Source organism: Eutrema salsugineum, unplaced genomic scaffold (assembly GCF_000478725.1).
Source record: "Eutrema salsugineum unplaced genomic scaffold, Eutsalg1_0 scaffold_13, whole genome shotgun sequence".
Lineage (NCBI taxonomy): Eukaryota > Viridiplantae > Streptophyta > Magnoliopsida > Brassicales > Brassicaceae > Eutrema > Eutrema salsugineum.
This window is the reverse complement of record NW_006256885.1, coordinates 4,617,061-4,640,902: the sequence shown is the minus strand read 5'-3', so window position 1 is coordinate 4,640,902 and position 23,842 is coordinate 4,617,061. Positions and strand designations below refer to the sequence as shown.

The window sequence follows — 23,842 nt, the reverse complement described above, 5'->3', positions numbered from 1 at the left end:
TGGAAAAGATGTCTGTTTTATGCTTTATAGTGTGTAAATTATATTAATTTATTAAGTTTTTATATAGACTTTTTATGGATAGTACAAATATGAGAAAATAAAACTAATACGGCATTATAGGCTTAGCAACACGACATCATATAGCTCTTGCTGTTAAAACCTATTTCCTATTCTTGTTTGTAAGAGTGTTATCATCTTTACAAACTTTTGTTACTTCCTATTCTTGTGTGTATGTTAATAAATCATTTTTGTTTACTTTAGGGGATAACATGCAATAATATAATTTATATGGATAAATAACTAAAAATTACGATGAATAATAAATTTTAAGGAAGTTAAGAATTTGATATAGCTTTCGGCATGAACAACACGACATATCCACGTATGAGGGTATATCCGTATATGTTTATATATACATGTAATCGTATACATAGATGTATACTTCAAATTTTGCCGGGCTATAGTTGATATATTCCCACATAATTGCCAATTTTCGAGGAAGTAATCAATTAATCACATATGTGTACATTAGTATCTTGACGAATCAAAATAAATGAACCCCATCGGCCCATCCCTAGATATTATTTTTTATGGAGTGAAAAAATTTGGAAATGCAAAAATTGAGATCATCTATGTGCGCTTGTGTGACACGAAGTTTCTTGAGGCTTGAAAAGAGATCAAAGAAAGACAAGTTGGGCAAGTGGATGTGCAACAAGGCTTTGCGTTATCCGGGCCCCACGTTGTACCACATACTTGACGCATTTTTTTGACGCATTTTTTTAACGCATTTTTATAATAGTTAAAACTTAAAATATCTGTTTATCGTCTGTTAATTGCAGATCAAGTATATTTTTTCTATTATCTCTCTGCAAATTATATTGCAGGGAATTGAAGATGGATACCCATAGTATACTTTAAATATCTGTTTATTGTCTGTTAATATTGCAGATCAAGTCTCCCAAATGATACTATGTCTATTAACATTTTTGAAAATAAATTTATATTTTTCTATTATGTTTCTGCAAATTATATTGGAGAGAACTGAAGATGGATACCCATAGTAATATACGTCTGTAGTAAATCAGTGTGTACAAGATAAAATTATACCAGAAAAATATATAACAAAGATAACGATAAGAATGCAACAGCTGGTAGGACCATTATCTTTTGGTTCGATTAACAAAGCTCCTAAAATAGAAGATGATGTAACTTATGAAAGCTACCCATCCGGCATCCGTATCCTGCAATTATTTTGATTTCATCATTAAATGAACTAAACGCCCTAAAATAAGTGGAAATTAGTTTTAAAAAAACAATAGTAATAATTAAATGTGCATTTTAAACTATTCTTTAACAAAGACAATAAAAAGTAATGAAGTCTTAGGTGATCTGTATTTACGTTAGATGGGCCGTAAAATCCAGAAAGTTCCCAATCGAATATTTCAATCTTAAATCGAAGTCTTTATTTAACACAGAATCTTGGTGTCTGCCACTACTACCAGTAAACTACACACGCCAACACACCTGCACTACACGTATCTTATAATTTAGGCTATATTCAAACCATCATTCTATTTTTATTTTATTTTTTCGACTCGATCACTCGAATTATCATCCTTTAATTCGAATAAAACGACAAAAAAAAATAAATTGAATAATAGTATTTTTTTTTTATATATAAGTAGCATGCAAATAGTGAACTCAACAACCCAACTAGTAAAATGAATATATTCGTTGCTTTCACACCAACTCCCGTAGAAACAAATATCTTGAAGTGAAAACGAAAGATATGGGCTTGTGAAGCTTTACAAGCCTTATTAAAAGCCCACGTCAAATTGAAGGTCAAAAGATATTTTACTCGGCTTAATGGATTCTACAAAAATGGGACTTGCGTTTAGGTTCAGAGCACCTTAACAACAAAAGATACATTTTATATTACAGAAACACCGGAACAAAGATCATAGACATTATACATTAAACAACACCAACTACTTATGATCTTCCTCTTAAACTTATAAAAAAAAAAGAAGAGAGAAGAGACCAGAATTTTCCCGGTCTCCAAATCCTAAAACCCCTTCACAGAGGTTGTTGAAGAGTAACCACCAAGGGACTTGTCACATTTCGTTTCCCGTCTGACCAAACTACATAACCAGTCTCCACACTTGTCGCTCCTGGTGATAGCTTCACCTCCGTCGTCTTAACCCTAACCACAAAATTCAGTTTCTGACCGACCCGTCTGAACGATAGCTTCTCCGGCTCAACCGTCACCGTCGTCCCTCTCGGCGGCCTAATCTTAACCTCATAAACCGAATCCGAATCTCCCACATTTGTCACCGTCCTAATGAAATGTGTCGACATTTTACTCTCTCCATACTGCTGAAACACGACGGAGAACGACGGGTAGTTCAAATTCCCAACGTGTCCCGCACGTCTAGCACCGTCGCAGTCCGCCTTGCGCCGTGTTATCGTCACAATGTTGGCTCCTGTGTAGTTTGAGTTACACAAGAAATTGATGTAATCGTAAGATGTTATATCGTAGACTAGTCCTGGATCCATAGCTTTGGTTGGATGAACATGACCCGAACCATAATCCATAACCGACGATGTATTGCCGGTAGACTCGTCCCGCATTGGTTCATCTCGGTTATCGACCGTGTAAGCCGTCGTCATCAATGCGGATCTTATCGCCGCCGGGCTCCAATCGGGATGAGCCGCCTTGAGCAGAGCGGCTAGACCTGAGACGTGCGGGCACGCCATCGAAGTGCCTGATAAAATGTTGAATTCCGTTCTCCGGTTATCGGAAGGAACACCCGATGGACCGATCCGGTCAGGCCAAGCAGCGAGGATGTTCAAACCGGGTGCGATTACATCCGGTTTAATAATGTCCGGTGTCTCTGGATTAGGCCCACGAGCGGAGAAAGATGCAACGACGGGTGCGGGTCGGATTCCAAGTCGGGTCCCTTTGAAAACGATCGTGGCCGTTGGATGTTTCGATGAAGAACGAGATTTGGATGATTCGGAGATGTATCTCCTGATTTCATCTCCCCCAGAAGCACCAACAGATGTCGCCGGTAACACGTGGCAATCGGCGACTAAACCTTCTCCGTCGAAGACACCGTTCGCTATAATCATCCCCAAGCCTCCGTTTTTCCTCACGATTTCACCTTTCGTTGCTCTAGAATTGATTCCTCTATCGCAAAGTACGATTTTGCCCTTGACCAAATTCGGATCCAACGAGCCTTCTATACACAGAGACGAAGAGTAACCGTCGCCGCCGAGCAAGCTACCACCGTATACAAGCGGGTACATCCGATTCGGATCCAGATCCGGTCCACCGTAAACGCTAACACCAGGAATCGTTTTTCCGTTACCGAGTTTCACACTCGCCGGAAAATCGCGATCGATTGTTCCCGCTCCAACAGTCGTCATCCACGGAGCGACGTTAGTCACCGTTAAAGCACCGGGTCCTCCGTTACCGGCGGAGGCGGAGACGAATATTCCTCTGTCGATTGCTCCGAACGCTCCAATGGCGATGGCGTCTAGGTAATAAGGAACCACGACGCCTCCAACGGAGAGAGAGACGACGTCGACTCCGTCGGAAACTGCCGTGTCGAAAGCGGCTAAGATATCGGAGTCGTAGCAGCCGGAGTTCCAACAGACTTTGTAGGCGGCAAGTCTTGCCTTCGGAGCCATCCCGGAAGCGACGCCGCGAGCGTAGCCGAGCGTGGAGGCGGGAAATACGTAACGACCGGCGGAGATCGAGGCGGTGTGTGTTCCGTGGCCGTCGGAGTCACGAGGAGAGCGAAACTCCGTCGTTTCGTTCATCTTTCCGTTGGTGGCTTCGTACCCGCCGCAGAAGAATCTCGCTCCCACGAGTTTCCTGTTACACGCCTTTACCGGAAAATCCACTGAAGCTACGCATTGGCCTTTCCATTTGGCTGGAACAGGACCAAGACCACGGTCGTCAAAGCTAGGCCTTTCTGGCCAAATACCCGTGTCGATAACTCCGATAACAAGATCCGACCCGAAATCGGATTCCTCGAGGAGACCCGCTTTGTCGGTGGACCTAAGGCCGAGAAACTCCGGGGAGCGAGTGGTGTGCAAGTGACGGACTTGCTCGGGGATAACGGAGATGACGTGAGGATGGTCTAAGAGCTGACGAGCGTCTTGAGCGGTGAGTCTAGCGGAGAAGCCGTGGAAAACGGTGTCGTATGTGTGGATGATGGAGGGAGGAGTGGAAGTGAGTGAGGAAAGAGAGGATGTGTACCAGTGACGGTGAGTAGGGAAGATTGAGGGTTTAGCTTCGTGGTCTACGTGGACGATGTAAGTCAAATGGTTTAGGTCGTTTATAGAGGAAGAAGAAGAAGCTGAAAAAAGAGACCAGAGTAAGAGGAAGAGAAAGAAGAAGAAATCCATTGACGGAGAAAAAAAGGTTTTCTTTTTCTTTTTGCTGATACTTGATTTGGTTAGAGAGTGGAAGAAGAAGAAGAAGAAGATTGATGAGGGTACCACATTGCTATTTGATTTTTTTGGGTGGAAGCGGAGAAAGAGAGGAAGACTTGTGTAGTGTGTACAGAGCAAGCTAGCAGAAGAAGTTGTGCCACTGTCTAGTGTGTAGTGTCTGTGAGCTGGAGGCACTGTCTCTTTTTTTGGCTTTCCTTATTACGAAAACACCCTTATACTTTTCAAAAGGAAAAAAAGAATAGTGTATAGATCGAAATCTATTTTCTCACATAGCTATCGTCCAATAGAAGATATAATACAAATCTTTATATTCAGTTGATAATGTACTCGTCTGCAGTTATGTTTCAGGTGACAAGATTCTTATGTTTCGTTCACGGGGTTTTGAATTTATATTTGCATAATGCAGTGATGGGGTATTTATTTGTCGACTGTTTTTTTTATATTTAATGCAATTTTTTATTCCATCTTTGTAATTAAAAGAGTTTGAATGATTCGAACTTCAAAGCCTAAAAAACAAAAGTACTAAAGTAAGGATTGTTCATGTCATCTGAACCGGTGGATGTCATGTGGGTCCCATGCTTGTTCGACACGTGTTTGAATCGCTCGTGTAGATTCATAGGATTACTTTTTAGTTTTAATTAATCTAAACAAGGATGAGAATCATGAGACATTGTGATATATTTTTGTCAAATGTTGATTATTAGATAGATGTAATACTTGACCCAATTAATTTATCATATGCTATGAATTATGATCGACTTATTGTTAACTGTGAAGGGAGTAGTAATTATTATTGTTGTTAACAGTTAGCTTACAAACACTATATTTGGACCTTTGGAAGCATAATGTAATAATTACGAATTACGATGTGTCCATATTCCATAGAAAATCCACCTGAGTAGGTCGATGTTTATTGCGTATTTTTAAATTGATTCCTATATTCTAACGCATTTTTAATAACCCAGAAGCCAAAAGCAGTGTGTTCACGTGTTTTTGTTTGTTTCTGCTGTTTTTCTTTCTCTTTTTACATGAGCATACCATCTAAAATAATAGTATGAAGACCATAGTAATTAAGGATGATAAAAACTAGTTTAATAACAAAATGAACCCATTCAACTCTGTATTGGTGGGCGATACGGACCATAACTAGGTCCAACACTCAGGCGTATTATTTATTTTTTTAAGAATTATTCATCCGAATATCCTGGTTTCCGTTTAAATTATTAACCTATTTAAGTTGGGACTTTGTAGACAATAAAATTAGACTATTATATATTTTGATTCTAATTACATGCAATTATTGACTATGGAGGAAGTCTAGTAATGAGTGGACGCTCTCTAAAGCGGGACAAATTGGACCATCTTTCTCTCATTAATAATCTTCTTTTTCACTTTTCCTTTTAGTTTTGAACCAAAGTCGAATCAACCTTCGACCTTTTAGATCCTTAATTGTTATTTTATTTTTTCATATCTAAGTATTTGATTTCATGGGGAAAACAATAATTTCAGTATAGACTTACGTTTGCAAATTCAATTGATGGGCGTTAAACGAGCTTAAATCTAGCATCTGAATACAGGAAAAGTAATGGGCCTCCAGTTTCTTACGCCACTAAGACAAATTAGTCATATATATCAATAAGTATCGAATGAATTTCGACAACCTAAATTTTGTGGTTGGTATCGAATGAATTTCGTCAAGATTCAAATTATTTAAGTAAAGTACCATTGCAGATATACGCAGAAAGTTTATAATGTTGCGTTTATTAAATCTACTATCTCTTCACCAAATCCTTTTTATTGCTTGCAGCATATCAGATGTGATTTATCTTTTTACTGCGATTACACATTTTAAAACACACATAGAATAAATCGAACTACGCATCGATGGGCCTTTAGATTCGGCATGCGTGATCAGAATTCCACGCCGATCCACAACCATAGCAAAACTGAAATCCACACCTACGAAAAAAACCAAAACCAAAACACACAAAAAAGCTGAAATAATCGTATATAATTAAAACAATTCCAAAAATAATTTGTAATGAATATTAGTATATATTACTTACCTGCAACTTATATGCATACAACCATCGACTTTCTCGACGTAGAACTTGCAACTAGGACACCTCCTCCACTGCTTATTCTTGGCCATCTGAACCAACATCGCATCTTCTTCGTCACTACTCTTCTTCTTCGTGTTCCCAAATTTCTGGAACTCCTCACAGCCAATCCCCGCATGCCACGTCACCTTACACTGCACGCAGAAGAGTCTGTGACAAGAAGGACACTCGGTCTGCGTCACGTTAGCATTATTTCCATCACCAACCATCATCGCCGAACAGTCTTTGAACGGACAGTAGAACTTGTCCCATGACGAGATCAACGACTCGCACAAGATTTTCTCCCAACGCTCGAACACATCTTTAGGGATCAGATCTCTGCACGTGTAGGGCTCTATCAATCGCGTGCACTCCACGTCAGGGCATTTGATCCTCGCTGAGTTTTCTTTAATCTTGGAAGCCACGTAACGAATGGTGCACCCGGTGCAGTAGGAGTGAGTGCAGGTGATTGTTCCTCGGAAGATGTCGGAGAGAGGCTTTTCGTCCATACAGATCATACATAACTTTCTAGATGGCTCGGTGGATTCATTCTCGATTTTTATCTCCGGTTCTTGCTTAATCCATGTGGCTAGATTCGTCTTTACTTGGGGATTATTATTGATCTCCGCCGTTGAAGCGATTAGGGAAGAGAACAAAGCTTCTTGGAGATGAAGCTCCGTCGCGTAGTTAACATCGGAGATTGGGAAAACTTCATCGTAATCGAATAAAGCAGAGAAGTAGGATTCATCAACCAACACATCCACGTCCATCTTTGTTTTTGACGATGATGATGATCCATCATTCAAGATATCGTTTTGTTTCCATTAGAGTTGGGCTCATTCACCTTAAATAATGACGTTGGATGTTGAATTCGAAAGGTCTTTTTTCGTTAATTGCATAGGATTAATTAGTATTGATGAAGATTAACTAAGCATTTGAATATGAAATTTTAAGCAATTAAATTATAGTCAAATGCCGTTTGGTTATCTCTAGAAACAATAATAAAAAAAAAACCTTCCACATTCACATTATAGTCAAATGCCTTTTGGTTAACTCTATCAAAATATCCACTATAAGTAATTCCGTCTTACGAAATTGGCAAATTGTTAGAAGAAGAAAAACCCCTCAAAATTGAAGAACTGATTCAGATATTATTAAAGCTATTACAAGTTTTATGCTCTGGCGAATTGGTGATTTTCAATTCCAAAAAGAATCATATACCTACTAATACTATCTATATTCTACACAATGCTAGAGCAATCAATTTGGCAGAGAGTTATAGAAAATATGAATATTACTTTCCTATATAAAAATGTTAATTATAAACTACTCGGCCTGATTAAGACAAGTTAGAACTATACTTTGGTTAATATTACGGTAATTTAATTTTCTTTTCCATCAAATATTCTCTATTTATTTATATATTTTTTTTTTTGCAGCAAATCGAATAATGTTATCTCGCAAACATTAGTTGAAGATGTAATACTGCCTTAGAGTTCTGCATGCGTAATGAGAATCCTTCCACGCCGATCCACAACGATAGCAAAACTGAAATCCACACCTACAAAAAACATCAAAAAAAAAAAATTAAACAAACCCAAATATTAATGTTTAATTAAAACAATTCCTTATTCATAAGGAAAATTGTAATGAATATATTATATATTACTAACCTGCACCTAATATGCATACAGCCATAGGAGGCATAGGATTTTCCGACGTAGAACTTGCAACTAGGACACCTTCTCCACTGCTTATTATTAGCCATCTGAATCAACACAGCATCTTTGTCATCACTACTCTTCTTCTTCGTGTTCCCAGAACTCTGGAACTCCTCACAGCCAATCCCCTTGTGCCACGTCACCTTACACTGCATGCAGAACAGTCTGTGACAAGAAGGACACTCGGTCTGCGTCACGTTAGCACTAAATCCATCTTCAACCATCATCGCCGAACAGTCTTTGAACGGACAGTAGAACTTATCCCGCGGCGAGAACAACGACTCGCACGAGATTTTCTCCCAACGCTCGAACACGTCTTTAGGGATCAGATGTCTACATATGTAGGGATCTAGAAAACGCGTGCACCCCACGTCAGGGCATTTGATCCACCCTGAGTTTTCTTTGATCTTGTCCGCTACGTAATGGATGGTGCACTCCGTGCAGTAGGAGTGATTGCAGTCAGTGGCTCCTCGGAAGATGTCGGAGGAAGGCTTCTCGTCCATACAGAGCATACATAACCTTCTAGATGGCTCGGCGGATTGATTCTCAACTTCTTTCCACCATCCTTCTCGCTTAATCCATCTGGTGTGATTCATTTGTACTTGTAAATTATTGTTGAGAGTATTAGAGGTGGCTCTGATCTTGTCGAATGTAGAGCTTATCCTATTATGCACAAGGATCATATATACAGGTACAAAGTAGGGCATCAAGATTTCGCAGTTATTGAAGATTCTGTAAACTATACAAAGGAATCTTGAATAATAAATATAATTAATTGAATATCAGCATTAAAAAACTACTCATGCTTAGCATGAATGTAAACTATAGTTTTGAGTAATAAAGATATATTACTCATGCTTAGCATGGGTGTAGGTGCAAAATCTAGTATTGAGTAATAAAGGTTTTTTTTTTATATACTTTACACCGTTGAAGCCACTAGGGAAGAGAACATAGCTTCTTAAAAATGGAAAGATGGTTAGCGTTATTTGGTTTGGGAAGTCTAGTAAAATCAAAAGTATTAATTTGTTTGTAAATCTTGTAAAATGGAAATCAACATTTTTGTTATATAAGAATACTAATTGATTGTATATATATATATATATATATATAAGTCATATATGATATTGGGTAAAGACACACACACGAAACTTTTAGGAGAACTTAGATCCGGAACTGATTTTGCCCAATCCAAGAAACAACTGTATCCAGATCCGAGTTAGCTTATTAATTGCAAAGATTTAGGATTTAGGGTTTAGGCGTATTACTTTTTACCTAAAACTTTAAAAATAGTTTATATTATGAAAAGGAAAAAAATTCAAAACAGCTTATATAAAGAAACGGAGAAAGTATTATTTTTGGTCATAGTTAATTTGAAAGTGATTGGTTAGAATTTTATAAACCACTCGGCATGATATGCATTTTTTTTCAGTTTAATGAGTATACCATAAGTTATTATATTCTTTGGGGAACAATGTTCGGAATGGGTCTTTTGGATTTGTCACACGGTTAGTTCGTGGTGGTCATTTTTTTGGGAAGCAACGAATTTGTTGGATTTTAGTAAACCAAAAGAAATGAACAAAACTCCGTTCTTAGATCACCGGATCAGATGCCTTGTTACACCCTGTATTACGAGAGGAGACGCTCGCGTTACTTCTGTGTGCCGGTTAAGTTAACTGGGAGGCGAGTAATTGGATTTTAAATGGTATCAGCGTTTAGACGATCTTCCACCAGGAGAAAAAAAGAGAGTTTAAAGATTTTCCGACATTCAAATCAAAGAAAGAACAACAAGACTGGTCAAAAAGTCGATAATACTTATGATGAGACTAGACCAAAAAGTGACCCGTGATCCACTCTGATGATAAAGGGGTTTTCCGAATGAGAAATGCATATACAAGATGAATTCACGGCAATTGACCACTTTCCATTGTAAGAAAATTAATATATCAATACGACGATAATTTTTAAAATCAAGTGTGTGGACAAGTCTAGTCATGGGCTTCGGTTTCAAATGCCAGTGGCAATTTGTCCTTACATCAACGTATATGACGATAATAATACTTTAAAAGAATAGACTACGAATATGGCATGCGTGAAAACGATCCCACGCTGATCCACAACGATAGCAAAAATTAAATCCACACCTGCGAAATAATCCAACAACCAAAATTAACACGAAAGTTAGCTTTTTAAAACACTTCCTTCTTTATCAAAGCAGAAAATAAAGAAAAAAAACACTTCATAACAAAAGGATTTGTATTATGATGAAAAAAATACTAACCTGCAATCTATATGCAAACAACCATCGACTTTCTCAACGTAGTACTTGCATCTAGGACACCTCCTCCATTGCTTATTCTTGGCCATCTTAACCAACAAAGCATCTTCTTCATCGCTACTCTTCTTCTTCGTGTCCCCAAATCTCTGAAACTCCTGGCACCGAATCCCTGCGTGCCACGTCACCTTACATTGAGCGCAGAACAGTCTGTGACAAGACGGACACTCAGTCTCCGTCACTTTAGCATCATTACCTTGATCATCATCCGCAACCATCATCGCCGAGCAGTCTTCGAACGGACAGTGGACTTTCTCCGAAGACAGGATCAACGACTCGCACAAGGCGTTGTCCCAACGCTCGAACACGTCCTTTGTGATCAGATCTCGACACGTGTACGGTTCTATCAGACGCGTGCAATCCACGTCAGGGCACTTGATCATCGCTATGTTTTCCTCTACCTTGGTCGTCACGTAACGAACGGTGCACTCGGTGCAGTAGGAGTGAGTGCAGTTATTGGTTCCTCGGACGATGTCGGAAAAAGGCTTTTCGTCCATACAGATCAGACAAAACCTTCTAGATTGTTCGGCGGTTTCGCTCTCGATTTTAATCTCCGGATCTTCCTGCTTAGTACACGTAGCGGTATCCCTTTAGAGTTGGGGATGATGGTTAATCTTAGCCGTTGAATTAATCAAGGAAGAAAATCGTTGGAGATCCCTCGCATATTTATCGGTGGTTCCGAAAACTTTGTCGTAATCGTATAAAGCAGGGGAGTAGTAATAATCTACCATTCTTGTTCTTGACGAAGATGATGATGAAGAAGAGAAGCAGGATCCCATATCGTCCTGTTTCTGTTTTTTTTTTGGGGTCTAGATGAGTTATGGCATACACTACATAGGGTGTTCATGAAGTCGAATGTGATTGCACTAGATTAAATGATTGAAATTTTCCTTTTTTTCTAAAGAAAATGGCTTTCTTATTTAAGAATAAATAGAACAAATGATTGCATAGTATAATTGAATATGTTAACATTACATATTACATATTAAATTTTACCTTTTATTGTTTATATGAAGAAACAGAATATGTTAAAATTAACATTACAGAAATACCAAAAAAATTGGAATAAGACTATATGAAGTTGAAAAATATATAACACAACTTCTCTTGGAATAAGACTATATGAAATTGGGACAATTATAGAAGAAATTACGCTGTTGTGTTCGGTACTTAAAAGTTAAAATGTGAAAGCGATTGCGATTGAAACTCAACTTCTCTTGTACTGTTATCTGTTAAAGAATGAATTTACCTTGCAAAGATATACCACAGAGACTAATAGGTAAACAAAACTTATTTATTAGTGTTAGATCACCGGGTCTGATGCCTTGTCGCAATCTGTACTATGGGAGGAGACGTCCACAAGGCGTTGTTTCTTCGCCACCGTAACATGGTGTTGAACGAATAACTGCAATTTCTTTTACTGAAGCAAGTCTATGAACCTAGAAATAACATTTAGCTTTAGAAGCTAATCTTCAACAACTGCTACTTAATGCCGACCAATAACTAAGATGGATATAGAAATGCGAATACCAATACAAATGCAATCGTGATTGCGATTTTTAAAATGAAAAAAAAACAAATGATTTAAATGTAGTTTTTTATTAGATGCATTTTTAATATACTAAAAACACATGTTTCTCATAGTTCAAGGCATATATATGGAAAATAACGATTCATCATCACTTTATATAATAACAACAGCAATGTTCAGGGTTATGAGGCTTCGAATAATCCACTAAACGACATTCTCCATTATTATACCCTGATGATATGCAGTACCCCTCGCATTCTTGTGTTCCATATGAACTCGAACATAAAATATCAAGACATTTTACACCAACCGGATCATACTTCGCTATGCTCTCTGCACATAATACGCAAACTTCGTATTAATCTAACTTCAATATAATATATATATATATATATATATATAACATACCAAATTATATTTTCAAAAGCCCATATTCTTTGATCATTTCTCAAAATTGTCCATGTTGTATATTTGGTTTAATTATTTTTATGATAAAAGCTATTTTTTTGTCAAGTATGATAAAAGCTATCAAGTTGCAGTAATTAATATATAAAAACCATACCTGATGCCAGTCCGTTTTGGATGGACAAAGAAACAGCAAACATAACAAGATAAAAGAAACTCACAAATATTTTTGTGAAACTCATTATCTCGTTTTTTGGGTATAAAGTCTACTGAAGAAAATAAATTGGTTAAGATCTTTAACAAGCTCTATTTATACATCTTTTGGTCTTGGTATTAAACATATAAATCCCATTATTTACTTCCAAGACCTCAACATTTCTGCAATTTAAAAAAAAAAATATTACCATAAACAGTTTTTTCATATTGGTTAAAAACATCGTATTTGGTAATAAATATTATAAACATTTAATTTTTATATTTGTTAAACATCATATTTGGTAAAAAAATATTTGAATAAGTATTAACATTTAATTTTCATATATCTGTCAAAGACATCATATCTCGGTAAAAGGTATTATTTGTCTCGTATATTTTTGTTTATAGATGATTTGGACCTTTTTTTTTTTATGGAATGTAGTATATGTAGTCAAATAATCTTGTTGTGAGGTTCTGAAAACCTTATCGGAGGTTCTGAAAACTTTGTCGTAATCGTATAAAGCAGGGGAATAGTAATAATCTACCATTCTTGTTCTTGACGAAGATGATGATGAAGAGAAGCAGGATCCCATATCGTCTTGTTTCTGTTATTTTTTTTTTGGGGTCTTGATGAGTTATGGCATACACTACATAGGATGTTCATGAAGTCGAAGGTAATTGCATTAGATTAAATGCTTGAAAATTTCCTTTTTTCTAAAGAAAATGGCTTTCTTATTTACGAATAAATAGAACAATTGATTGCATAGTATAGTTGAATATGTTAACATTACATATTAAAATTTTACCTTTTATTGTTTATATGAAGAAACAGAATAAGTTAAAATTAACATTACACAAATACCAAAAAAATGGAATAAGACTATATATTAATTATTGTAAAAGAATATAATAATTGGAATAAATTGGGACAAAATTATAGAAGAAATTACGCTGTCGGCTTTGGTACTTAAAAGTTAAAAAATGTGAAAGCTTTAGTGAACATTCCGACTGCGATTGCGATTGAAACTCAACTTCTTGTACTGTTATCTGTTAAAAAACGTTACCTTGTCAAAAAAGAAATCAAGAAACTTTGCATAAGAATGGCCTTATAACGGTAGGACGAATTCAGCATGCGTGAAGAGCGTGACGAGAAGTCCACGCTGATCCACATTTATAGCAAAACTGAAAACCACACCTACAAAAATAATCCAAAAGACAAATAGTATCAAATTAAAAACGAAATTTAATTTTGAATAACACTTCCTAATGTATTGAATGATCATAAAAAACTGACCTGCAGTTTATATGCATACAGCCAACGATTTTCTCAACGTAGAATTTGCAGCTAGGGCACCTCCTCCACTGCTTCTTCTTGGCCATCTCAATCAGCATTGCATCTTCTTCATCGCTACTCTTATCCTTCTTCTTTTTGTTGGTTATGGTTAATATTGCCTTACTAACTACGCTTCTCTTCATCTTCGTGTTCCCGAATCTCTGGAACTCCTGACACCCAATGCCCGCGTGCCACGTCACCTTACATTGAGCGCAAAACAGTCTGTGACAAGAAGGACATTCGGTCGCCGTCACTCTAGCATCATCGTCCACCACCATCATCGCCGAGTGCCAAAATGAGGAATCGATGTGATCTTATTCCCTTGGAGGTTTCCCTCTTATATACACAATGTATGACCGTGATGATCAATATGAATCCCCACAAACCAGGGATCTTACACAGCTAATCATTCCCAACATTCACGGGATACTAAATATATGATATCCAAATATAACTACAACAATATCACTAATATATCGCTAATACTCCCCCTCAAGATGGCGCGTGAAGGTCGCGAACGCCCATCTTGCACAACAAAAATCGAAACTGCCGGGAACCGAGCGGTTTAGTCAATATATCAGCAATCTGATCTGTCGTCTTGACATGATGAGTAACAATGGTACCATCCTGAACTCCATCACGAACAAAATGGCAGTCTACCTCGATATGCTTCGTACGTTCATGTGAAACTGGGTTTGCTGCAATGTCAAGAGCAGCTTTGTTGTCGCAGAACAGAGACATCGGTGCCGCTTGTTTAATACCCAGAGTTTCGAGAATCGCCTTTGTCCAAATAAGCTCACAAAACGCAAGTGCCATAGACCGATATTCTGCTTCAGCAGTCGATCGCGATACCGTCTTCTGCTTCTTGGTCTTCCAAGAGATGATGGAATCCCCTAAACAGACAATGTAACCTGAGAGAGAACGACGTGTGAGTGGACACGCTGCCCAGTCGGAATCACAATGCGCAGAGAGAGTGAGATCACTCTGTGAACTCAACAAAATTCCTTGCCCCGGTGAACCTTTGAGATACCGAACAAGACGCAGAGCAGCGGTCCAATGTTTCTCTCTCGGATGCGCAAGAAACTGAGCGAGGATATGAACAGAGTAACTAAGCTCAGGTCTAGTCACAGCTAAATAGACCAGTCGTCCCACTAACCTTCTGTATTTCTTCGGATCAGACATAAAGGGACCATCAGCTCTGGCTAAGTTATGATTTTGTTCCATAGGAGTATCAGCTGGTTTTGCACCGAGAAGTCCACACTCTGCCACAATGTCTAGTGCATATTTTCGTTGAGACAAGTAGATGCCTTCTTTTCCTCGTGAGACTTCAATTCCCAAAAAATATTTTAACACCCCCAAATCCTTCATGTGAAAACACCGATGCAAGTAGTCTTTAAATCGAGCAATCAACGCAGAATCATTTCCACCAATGATGAGATCGTCAACATAAACCAGTACATAGATTATCGAAGATCCTTTGAGCAGAGTAAAAAGAGAGTAGTCCGATTTACTCTGTTGAAAACCGAAACCCAACAAAGCCGTCGAAAGCTTAGAAAACCAGCAACGTGGAGCTTGTCTTAACCCGTACAACGACTTGTTAAGCTTGCAAACCTGATTTGGTGTGGACGAATGAAAACCAGGAGGCAAGTGCATATATACTTCCTCTTCCAAGTCGCCGTGGAGAAAAGCGTTATGGACGTCCATCTGATACAATTCCCAGCCTTTAGCTGCAGAAACACCAAGTAAGATACGAACCGTCGTCATCTTGACTACCGGCGCGAACGTCTCCTTGTAATCGATGCCCTCTTGCTGACGATTACCAAGTGCAACTAATCGTGCTTTGTATCGCTCAATTGTGCCGTCTGAGTTAAATTTGATTTTAAACACCCATTGACATCCAATAGCTTGTTTACCTGGAGGAAGAGTCATTACCGTCCATGTACCAGTGTCTTCAAGAGCACCAACCTCCCCATTAACAGCTTCTCTCCAGACTTTATGTTTGAAAGCCTCTTTGTAGGATCGCGGCTCTGTCACAGACGTGATCGCAGCAGAATAAGCTCGGTGTGTGGGAGACAGCCTGTGGGAAGAAAAGAAATCGGTGAGAGGATATACGCAAGAACCAGTGTCATCAGAGTCATGTCCAACAGTGCTACCAGCCTGAGCCGCATAGATCTGATATGGTTTGAGAAGAACAGATTGTGTCTTGGTTCGTTTCCCACGTCCAAGTTCCTCTGTGTGAACATGATCGGAAGAACTAGAGTCTGACAATGGTAACGACGGGCTCGTCAAAACTGGTTCTTCAGGTAAGACCGAAACTCCCCCTTGTGATACAGACGTAGAAACTCCCCCTGACGAAGTAGGCACTCCCCCTGTCGTCAAGTCACTAGCAAACTCATCATCAAACACAGCTGGATGCGTGTGAGACAGAGGAAGTGAAGTGGTGACTTCGTCAGGCGTAGACATTTCTGCAAAAGGGAAAATATGTTCGTGAAAAATAACATCGCGAGAGGAGAATGTCGTCTCCGTCTCGAGATCAAATAGCAGCCAACCTTTCTTCCCCAAAGGATAACCCACGAACAAACAACGAACACTGCGATCAGAAAACTTATCGTTGTCGCGTGAAATTCGCCGAGCAAAGCACAGAGAACCAAATGTCCGCAGATCATCATAAGAAGGAGCCTGATTAAACAGTAATTCATATGGGGTTTTGTTGTTCAAGATCTTCGACGGAGTCCGGTTAATTAAGTATGTAGCCGCGAGCACACTTTCCCCCCAGAAACGCGTTGGTAAATGTGCTTGAAAAAGCAGAGCACGTGCGACATTCAGAATGTGCCGGTGCTTACGCTCAACCCGGCCGTTCTGCTGCGGTGTCGCAACACACGAAGTCTGCTGAGAAATCCCATTATCAGCAAAAAATTGTTTTAGACAAACGAATTCTGATCCATTATCAGATCGGACAATACGGACACGCTTGTCAAACTGCCTTTCAACAAAGGAAATAAACGTTTTCAGAGCAGTGGGGGCTTCTTTCTTCTCAAGTAGCAAGATTGTCCACACAGCTCTCAAAAAATCGTCGACGATGGTCAGAAAATACCGAGCACCACTTAACGATGGTTCACGATAAGGGCCCCAAAGGTCGCAGTGGATCAGTGCAAAAAAATCATCAGCTTTATTATTTGAATCAGAAAACTTATTTCGAGTCTGCTTAGCTCGTATACAAATGTCACAAACTTTTTCAGAACTCGCTGAACTACTAGAAAAGGAACCAACATGCGATAAAAGAGAAAGAACTGCTGATGAAGGATGACCCAAGCGACGATGCCATAGCTCTCTCGTGTTCACACTCCCTGCGCAACCAGAATGAGCTGCAACAACACCCTTGAAGTGATAAACGCCATCCTGTTGTTTACCCGCACCAATCAAAGTCCTCGAATTGAGGTCCTGTATCACACAAAATTTCCTCGTGAACAGCACAAATCCAGCAATATCATTCAACAACTGAGCTACTGAAATCAGAGTAATGGAGAGATGAGGAGCATAGAAAACACGATTTAGAACAAGTCGGCCTCCAAAGTTAAGTCGTCCAAATCGAGTAGCCTAGGTTAGTTCTCCATTACGCAAAGTGATCGGACAAGGATCAATAGATTCCAAATCAGTCAACAGATTAATATCACCCGTCATATGATGAGAGGCACCAGAATCAATAATGATGTCATATCGACTATTTGGACCAAACAGATAAAGTTTCTCTGACTTACCCGAGAGCTTCTCTGACCCATTCTGCTTTTGACTGTTAAGAAGATTGGCTAGAGATGCCCACTGATCGGGTGTGAAGTTTGGTATTCCGGGAGCTTGATTGTCATCGCCACCGGAGCTATCACCAACCGTTGCACTGTTTGCCCGGAAGTTTGAACCACGTCCTCCACCACGTCCCCTTCCTTGATCAATTCCTCGACCACGACCATTTCCTCTTCCACCCGAAGGCTTTGATTTATCAGAGTACCAATCTGGAAACCCAATCAATTGGAAACACGACGTTGCATCATGCCCCGTTTTCCCACAATGTGTACAGGTCACGGTAGATTTAGGAAACCTTCCCGCGGCAGCTTGTGGAGTTCCCGTTACTGCTGAAAGACCAACCACCGGAATTCTTTCTTCACTGCTACGCATCATCAACAAGTGCCTTTCTTCTTGCACAATTTGAGAGTACACAGACTCCAGGTTTAGATCCAACTGTCTGTTGAGAAGGTTGGACCGAGCTGTGCCAAAACGTGAAGTGTCGAGCCCCATAAGAAACTGGTGCACGCGAATCTTCTCTCGATTCTTTTCGTATTTCACCATCGAGTCGCAATCAGCGCTTTTGCAACAGCACTGAAATCCCTTGTCCAGATCTGCGAGATCATCCCACAAAACTTTGATTCTTCCAAAGTACACCTCCACCGAGTCACCATTCTGCTTGCACGCTGTAATATCGCTGTGAAGCTGATGAATTCGAGTGTCATCACTCACCGAAAAACGCCTTTGAAGACTTGTCCACATAGCCTTCGCACTGTCCACCAGAGATATCGAAGGACGAAGCTTCGTCTCAATACTGCTGTAAATCCAGCCAATCACCATCGAGTTGACCATGTCCCACTTCTCTGCATCATCGGAGTTGTCGGACGGCCGTTTTAGAGTTCCATCAACGAAACCAATCTTTCGTTTCGTACGAAGTGAGTTCAGCATCAGCTTTGCCCACCATTCGTAATTCGATCCATTCAACTGAATGGGAGTCAACACCTGCCCCGTATTATCAGAAGCATGAAGATAATACGGCGACATTAAAGAGCTTGTCTCTGCAACAGTAGTTGCAACTGTGCCAGAGTTTTCCACCGATTCAGAAGCCATTGAAAGAGAAACAGAGATTTTAAATCAGAAATTTAGAAGTGAAAGAGGTTTTGGCTCTGATACCATGCCAAAATGAGGAATCGATGTGATCTTATTCCTTTGGAGGTTTCCCTCTTATATACACAATGTATGACCGTGATGATCAATATGAATCCCCACAAACCAGGGATCTTACACAGCTAATCATTCCCAACATTCACGGGATACTAAATATATGATATCCAAATATAACTACAACAATATCACTAATATATCGCTAATACCGAGCAGCCTTGGAACGGGCAGTAGATTTTCTCCGAAGACATGATCAACGACTCGCACAAGGCTTTGCCCCAACGATCGAACACGTCCTTTGGGATCAGATCTCGAAACGTGTACGGTTCTATCAGACGCTTGCACTCCACGTCAGGGCACTTGATCCTCGCAACGTTTTCCTCTATCTTGGTCACCACGTAACGGATGGTGCACTTGGTACAGTAAGAGTGATCACAGTTAGTGGCTCCTCGGAAGATGTCCGAGGAAGGCTTCTCGTCCATACAGATCATACATGACCTTTTAGATGGTTCGTTCTCGGTTTTGATCATCGGTGCTCTCTGCTTAATACAAGTGGCGATATTCCTTTGGATTTGGGGATGATGGTTAGTCTCAGCCTTTGAAGCGACCAAGGAAGAAAACAGAGCTTCTTGGTAATGGAGATCCCTCGTATAGTTTTCGTCGTTAACTGTCAACACACCTAAGTCCATATTTGTGCTTGACGATGATGAGAACCAGGATCCCATATCGTCTTGTTCTGGTTTTTATTCCTTTGTCTTGAGTTTGGTTCGAAGTTTCGAACTCAGCTTATGCGAACAATTGTTACCCAAAAAAAAAGCTTATGCGAACAATTTACCTTAGGGTTAGGGTTTTTTGTTGATGGAGGTGGAGAGTAAGAAGGGGACGAGGGATAGCTGCGGAGATGTGTTCCGGTAATTAAGTGATACAGCGTCGTCGTTTTATCGTATACCGAAGATGAAGGATGCAGATCTTCTCCTAGGCATCGAATCGAATCGAATCAAATCTCACGGAACCCATATAATTTCATTATTTTCTGGTATTTAACTATTAACTAATCAGAGATATACACCGCGCTTTGAATAAGTTATGGAAAATAATCAGTTGGGTCCTTAAACATGTAACTTTCTTCACTTATAACCCCCAAGCATATGCAATTACCAAATCCATCTTGAATGATTAACTAATTTGTTGTTTAGGCCCATCTTTCAACGTTTACAATTTTAAACGAAAAAAGGAAAGCTTATATACAGTCAGTTTACTGATTGAGACTCTTATCTTACAAGTAACATTAGTTGAAATTATATAATCCATCTCAATTATTAATTTGTCATTTGGTTCCATCTTTTAACTCTTAAAAAAACAAATAACGAAGAAAAGAGAGCTTACACTCACTTATTGAAAGTTGAAACTATCTATCTTACATGACTCTAGTTGTTTCCTGATTAGAAACAACGATACAAAATTTGTGGAAGTTAAAAAAAAAAAAAACTAATTTACAACCCAAAAAACTCATCAATTAGCACCTGTTTAATAAAGTTTTTACCTTTTATTACAGTTTACAGTTGATAAGACTATGCGTTAAAAAAAGTCCGATGATGAAAGAGTGATCAACTTGTGACTCCACCATCATCGTCAAAACATCTTCTCCTAACTCTAAACCATTCCTCAATTTTTTTCTCTTCACTTCTGCAACGATTCTTCCACAATTGTCCTCGATTCCTAAACTTGATCCCCTAGTGACCATCTTATAACAATATTGTTCATCGTTTCTACACGATCCCGTTATGACTCTATACGAAGAAGATGAATCTTTGTTTGGAATCTGAAAAATATTATTTTTCAGACGAAAATATTCTAAGTTTGTTGTTGATTCAGCTGTCCGAGATGGTCTATATCCTTCCCAGGTCTTGAACAATCCAAATTTCTACCAAAAAAAAAAGAAAAGAAATTAATAGTTAGTTTTTTTTGCAACCAGAAAGAAAGGAACTTGCATGATATGAAAAACAATATTGAGACGTGTGTCTACCTGTCTACGTAAGGTAAACAAGACACGACCGTGTAAATCCATAAGAAAAACTTCTCGGCAGCTCTTAGAATTATAATTATCGACACGATAAATTATGTTTCCTTTGGAATCGAAGACGGTGCAACCATTTGTATTGAACACCAACGACTTCATCCAAATCGTGAAGCTCTCTTTCCCCGTCGTCAAGTACGGAGAACTTGTTTCTTCTCCGGCGCCGGAGGTTGTCTGGTAGGGATGAATCTTCACCATAGTTTCCGCTGGACAGATTCGATTCTGCCAAGCTTTTGCCTCGTAAGGTCGTCGGTATATTTGCATAAAATATATCTATATCGACTATCGAGACAGTGATTCAATTTTTTTTTTTTTTTAACGATTTTATTTGGTGGACATAAATGGCTAAAACTTGGGTTTATATACACAACCGAGTTGTCGAAGTTACTTACTTTGTTCGTTTGTGATTAATTTAAGTCAACTTAATGATTGTCTACTAGTTTATTAATATTCGATGTTCAAAGTAATTAAGTTCTGATCACATTTTAGCCCAAAAAAAGTCTTATCACATTATTAAGCTTCCACGTGTTTTAGAAGAAAGTTGGTCTCATTATAGGTTTGAATCTCCAGTTCTTTTTATAATTGTTAATTATGCATGTTATCTCGAGTTATTTATAACATTTTCTGTTGTGTATATTAATATGTGAACAGCTTGATATCGATATCAAGGTATTCTTCCACATGTTTAATGTGAAATCCTAACGACAATCTTTAGAAAAGAAAAAAAGAAAAAGATACTAAATTTATAATTTAACTATATATAATCTATATAGATCATATATATATATATATATGGAGCTCTAGGTAGCTTGAGAAGTTGCTCCTACCATTTTGAGTTGTATTTTCTCGCTGTGTATGTCTCAATTAGTTTAATAACATACTTCAATAAAAAAATAAAAATGGCATTTGACATATTAGCTCAGATTTCGTTTAACATACCTCTATATATTAAATTTTATATAATCACTTTTCGTGGTATAAACTATAAAGATCACACGATATCAGCAACCACATAGAAACAAACTAAATTATTCGATGCTTAATACTGTACAGGCATTATATCTAAATATACGTATATCTATATCTATATATATACATATATATGGATATACATCGTCACGCTAGAGTTTTTTTTTTTTGAAGTGTATCGTTTACCCTAAGATAAAATATGTACAGTACGTATGATTATATAACTTTTGTAATTATGTTATAATTATTGAAAATTTGGTAGTCACTGTAAATGGAGTTGAAATCGACGAAGAGTGCATTGTGTCACAGGTTATTTTAGGTCTTAGGCGGATAAGCGTCAGGCATCATTACCCTTTGTTTCTGTCTTAATTATATATTCTGGTTTCTTTCTTTAATCGTGCAAACTATAAATTAGGTTTTAGTTTGTCGTATTATTTTTTATACACTTTAATTGAGTAATATCAAATTTCTGGCATTTTGAACTTTTCTCGTGGCTGACGGATTCCCGAAATGATACTAAACAGCAAGTTGAAGTATATTATTGGACGAGATAACTGACAAAAAAGAAATACTTTGAAATCGAAAAATAACCGCTTTTGTTATACCAGGTAACAAATTATTAATTAGTTGATTTTCGCATAGTTTTATGATAGTATATTTTTATGTCCTAAAATCATCTGTCTTAAACATTATATATAGACTATGTATCTCGATTTAATTAGATTTCGAGTTCAAAAATCAAAACCTAATTACCTTTTTTGAAATGTTTATAGTTCACGCTTCATGGTATGGTAAGGTTGTAATACTCGTAAGAAAACACTAATAACGACACTTTAACCTCGTGTTACTTTTTTCCATGTGATTGCGTTAGTCTACGAGTTTTTTTTTGCGTTAGTCTACGAGTTTCATTGTTTAAGATGACAAATTGATGACATCTTCTGACATAAGAATTTTGAAGCATTAATTATATGAACTTTAATCACTAAGTGTCATCATCCGTTACAATTCCAATTTAGCTGACACAAACGGTCCAATATATATACCTTTTTGGAGGTGCCTTTTTGTGCCCTTTTGTGCCTTTTTTGTGTTAGGATAAGCACCAGGTCCATATATCGATTACCGACAAAAAGAGAAGAACTTTTTTAAAAAAAATTGTTAGATTATTTAAACCAATATATGATATAGTGTATGAAGTATTTAATTTAATTGAAGTATTAGGTAGCCTAATCTTATTATTTTTCAAGCATATATATGGATCTCTCTACTGGTGTGCAAAAGGCCAATTACAAATTTAATATTTATCTATGTGTGAGTGTACAGTATATATATCCTAAATAAATATTATTAAAAGAACACTTTTTTGGGGCCATTTTAAGAAACTGGAATGGGCACATAAGATTCGAATGCTTGATGTATAAACATAAGCTTGTAAATTATTTTTGGGAGGGTAAATAGTGCTTATAAGTAAACGAAGTTATAACAGCAAATTATAGGTAAGAGGAAAAAAATCAAAATTTTAAACTAATAACTGCCGTACAGAAATAAACAAAACGTTCCACTAATTTGCATAGTACATACCATTTTTCAAAACCTTACTTTCTGCCACTTATCCAACTCCAAACGGGATTATGCATTTGTCTTTTTCTTTGTTGTTGTCGTCACAGATAGACCTATTTGGTCTACAATTTTAAAAGGTTCCTAATTTCAGGATTTGCATTAATGTGGCTTAGTGTAATCATTTATGTACCTGAGCTTTATTGCTATCATTATGGGTG

At 38.1% G+C, this 23,842-nt stretch overlaps 5 protein-coding genes and 1 pseudogene across 5 annotated transcripts; all 6 read right to left on the bottom strand.

Moving 5' to 3' along the window:
* Positions 1 to 1,870: 1,870 nt before the first annotated feature.
* LOC18024096 (subtilisin-like protease SBT1.5) lies at positions 1,871 to 4,782 on the bottom strand. Its single transcript, XM_006407040.2, has one exon. The coding sequence runs from the start codon at positions 4,414 to 4,416 to the stop codon at positions 2,077 to 2,079; it is 2,340 nt and encodes a 779-aa protein (XP_006407103.1). The 5' UTR covers positions 4,417 to 4,782; the 3' UTR covers positions 1,871 to 2,076.
* Positions 4,783 to 6,356: 1,574 nt separating this feature from the next.
* Positions 6,357 to 7,378, bottom strand: LOC18024095 (probable E3 ubiquitin-protein ligase RNF217; the record flags this gene model as incomplete). Its single annotated transcript, XM_006407039.2, has 2 exons — positions 6,357 to 6,423; positions 6,531 to 7,378. Coding segments are annotated over 2 exons (915 nt in total), but the record flags the coding sequence as incomplete, so codon positions are not given.
* A 652-nt stretch (positions 7,379 to 8,030) lies between these two features.
* On the bottom strand, positions 8,031 to 8,880 carry LOC112088932 (probable E3 ubiquitin-protein ligase RNF217). Its single transcript, XM_024159489.1, has 2 exons — positions 8,237 to 8,880; positions 8,031 to 8,124 (listed from the first exon to the last, which is right to left on the bottom strand). Exons 1-2 carry the CDS (start codon positions 8,878 to 8,880, stop codon positions 8,031 to 8,033), a joined length of 738 nt encoding a protein of 245 aa, XP_024015257.1.
* A 1,463-nt stretch (positions 8,881 to 10,343) lies between these two features.
* Positions 10,344 to 11,395, bottom strand: LOC18024094 (annotated as a pseudogene).
* Positions 11,396 to 13,872: 2,477 nt separating this feature from the next.
* On the bottom strand, positions 13,873 to 19,710 carry LOC18024093 (probable E3 ubiquitin-protein ligase rbrA). Its single transcript, XM_024159488.1, has 4 exons — positions 19,235 to 19,710; positions 14,212 to 14,368; positions 14,042 to 14,160; positions 13,873 to 13,942 (listed from the first exon to the last, which is right to left on the bottom strand). Exons 1-4 carry the CDS (start codon positions 19,708 to 19,710, stop codon positions 13,873 to 13,875), a joined length of 822 nt encoding a protein of 273 aa, XP_024015256.1.
* An 860-nt stretch (positions 19,711 to 20,570) lies between these two features.
* Positions 20,571 to 21,362, bottom strand: LOC18024091 (protein LURP-one-related 11). The gene is made up of 2 exons (XM_006407035.1): positions 21,048 to 21,362; positions 20,571 to 20,945 (listed from the first exon to the last, which is right to left on the bottom strand). Exons 1-2 carry the CDS (start codon positions 21,360 to 21,362, stop codon positions 20,571 to 20,573), a joined length of 690 nt encoding a protein of 229 aa, XP_006407098.1.
* Between the last annotated feature and the right edge of the window lie 2,480 nt (positions 21,363 to 23,842).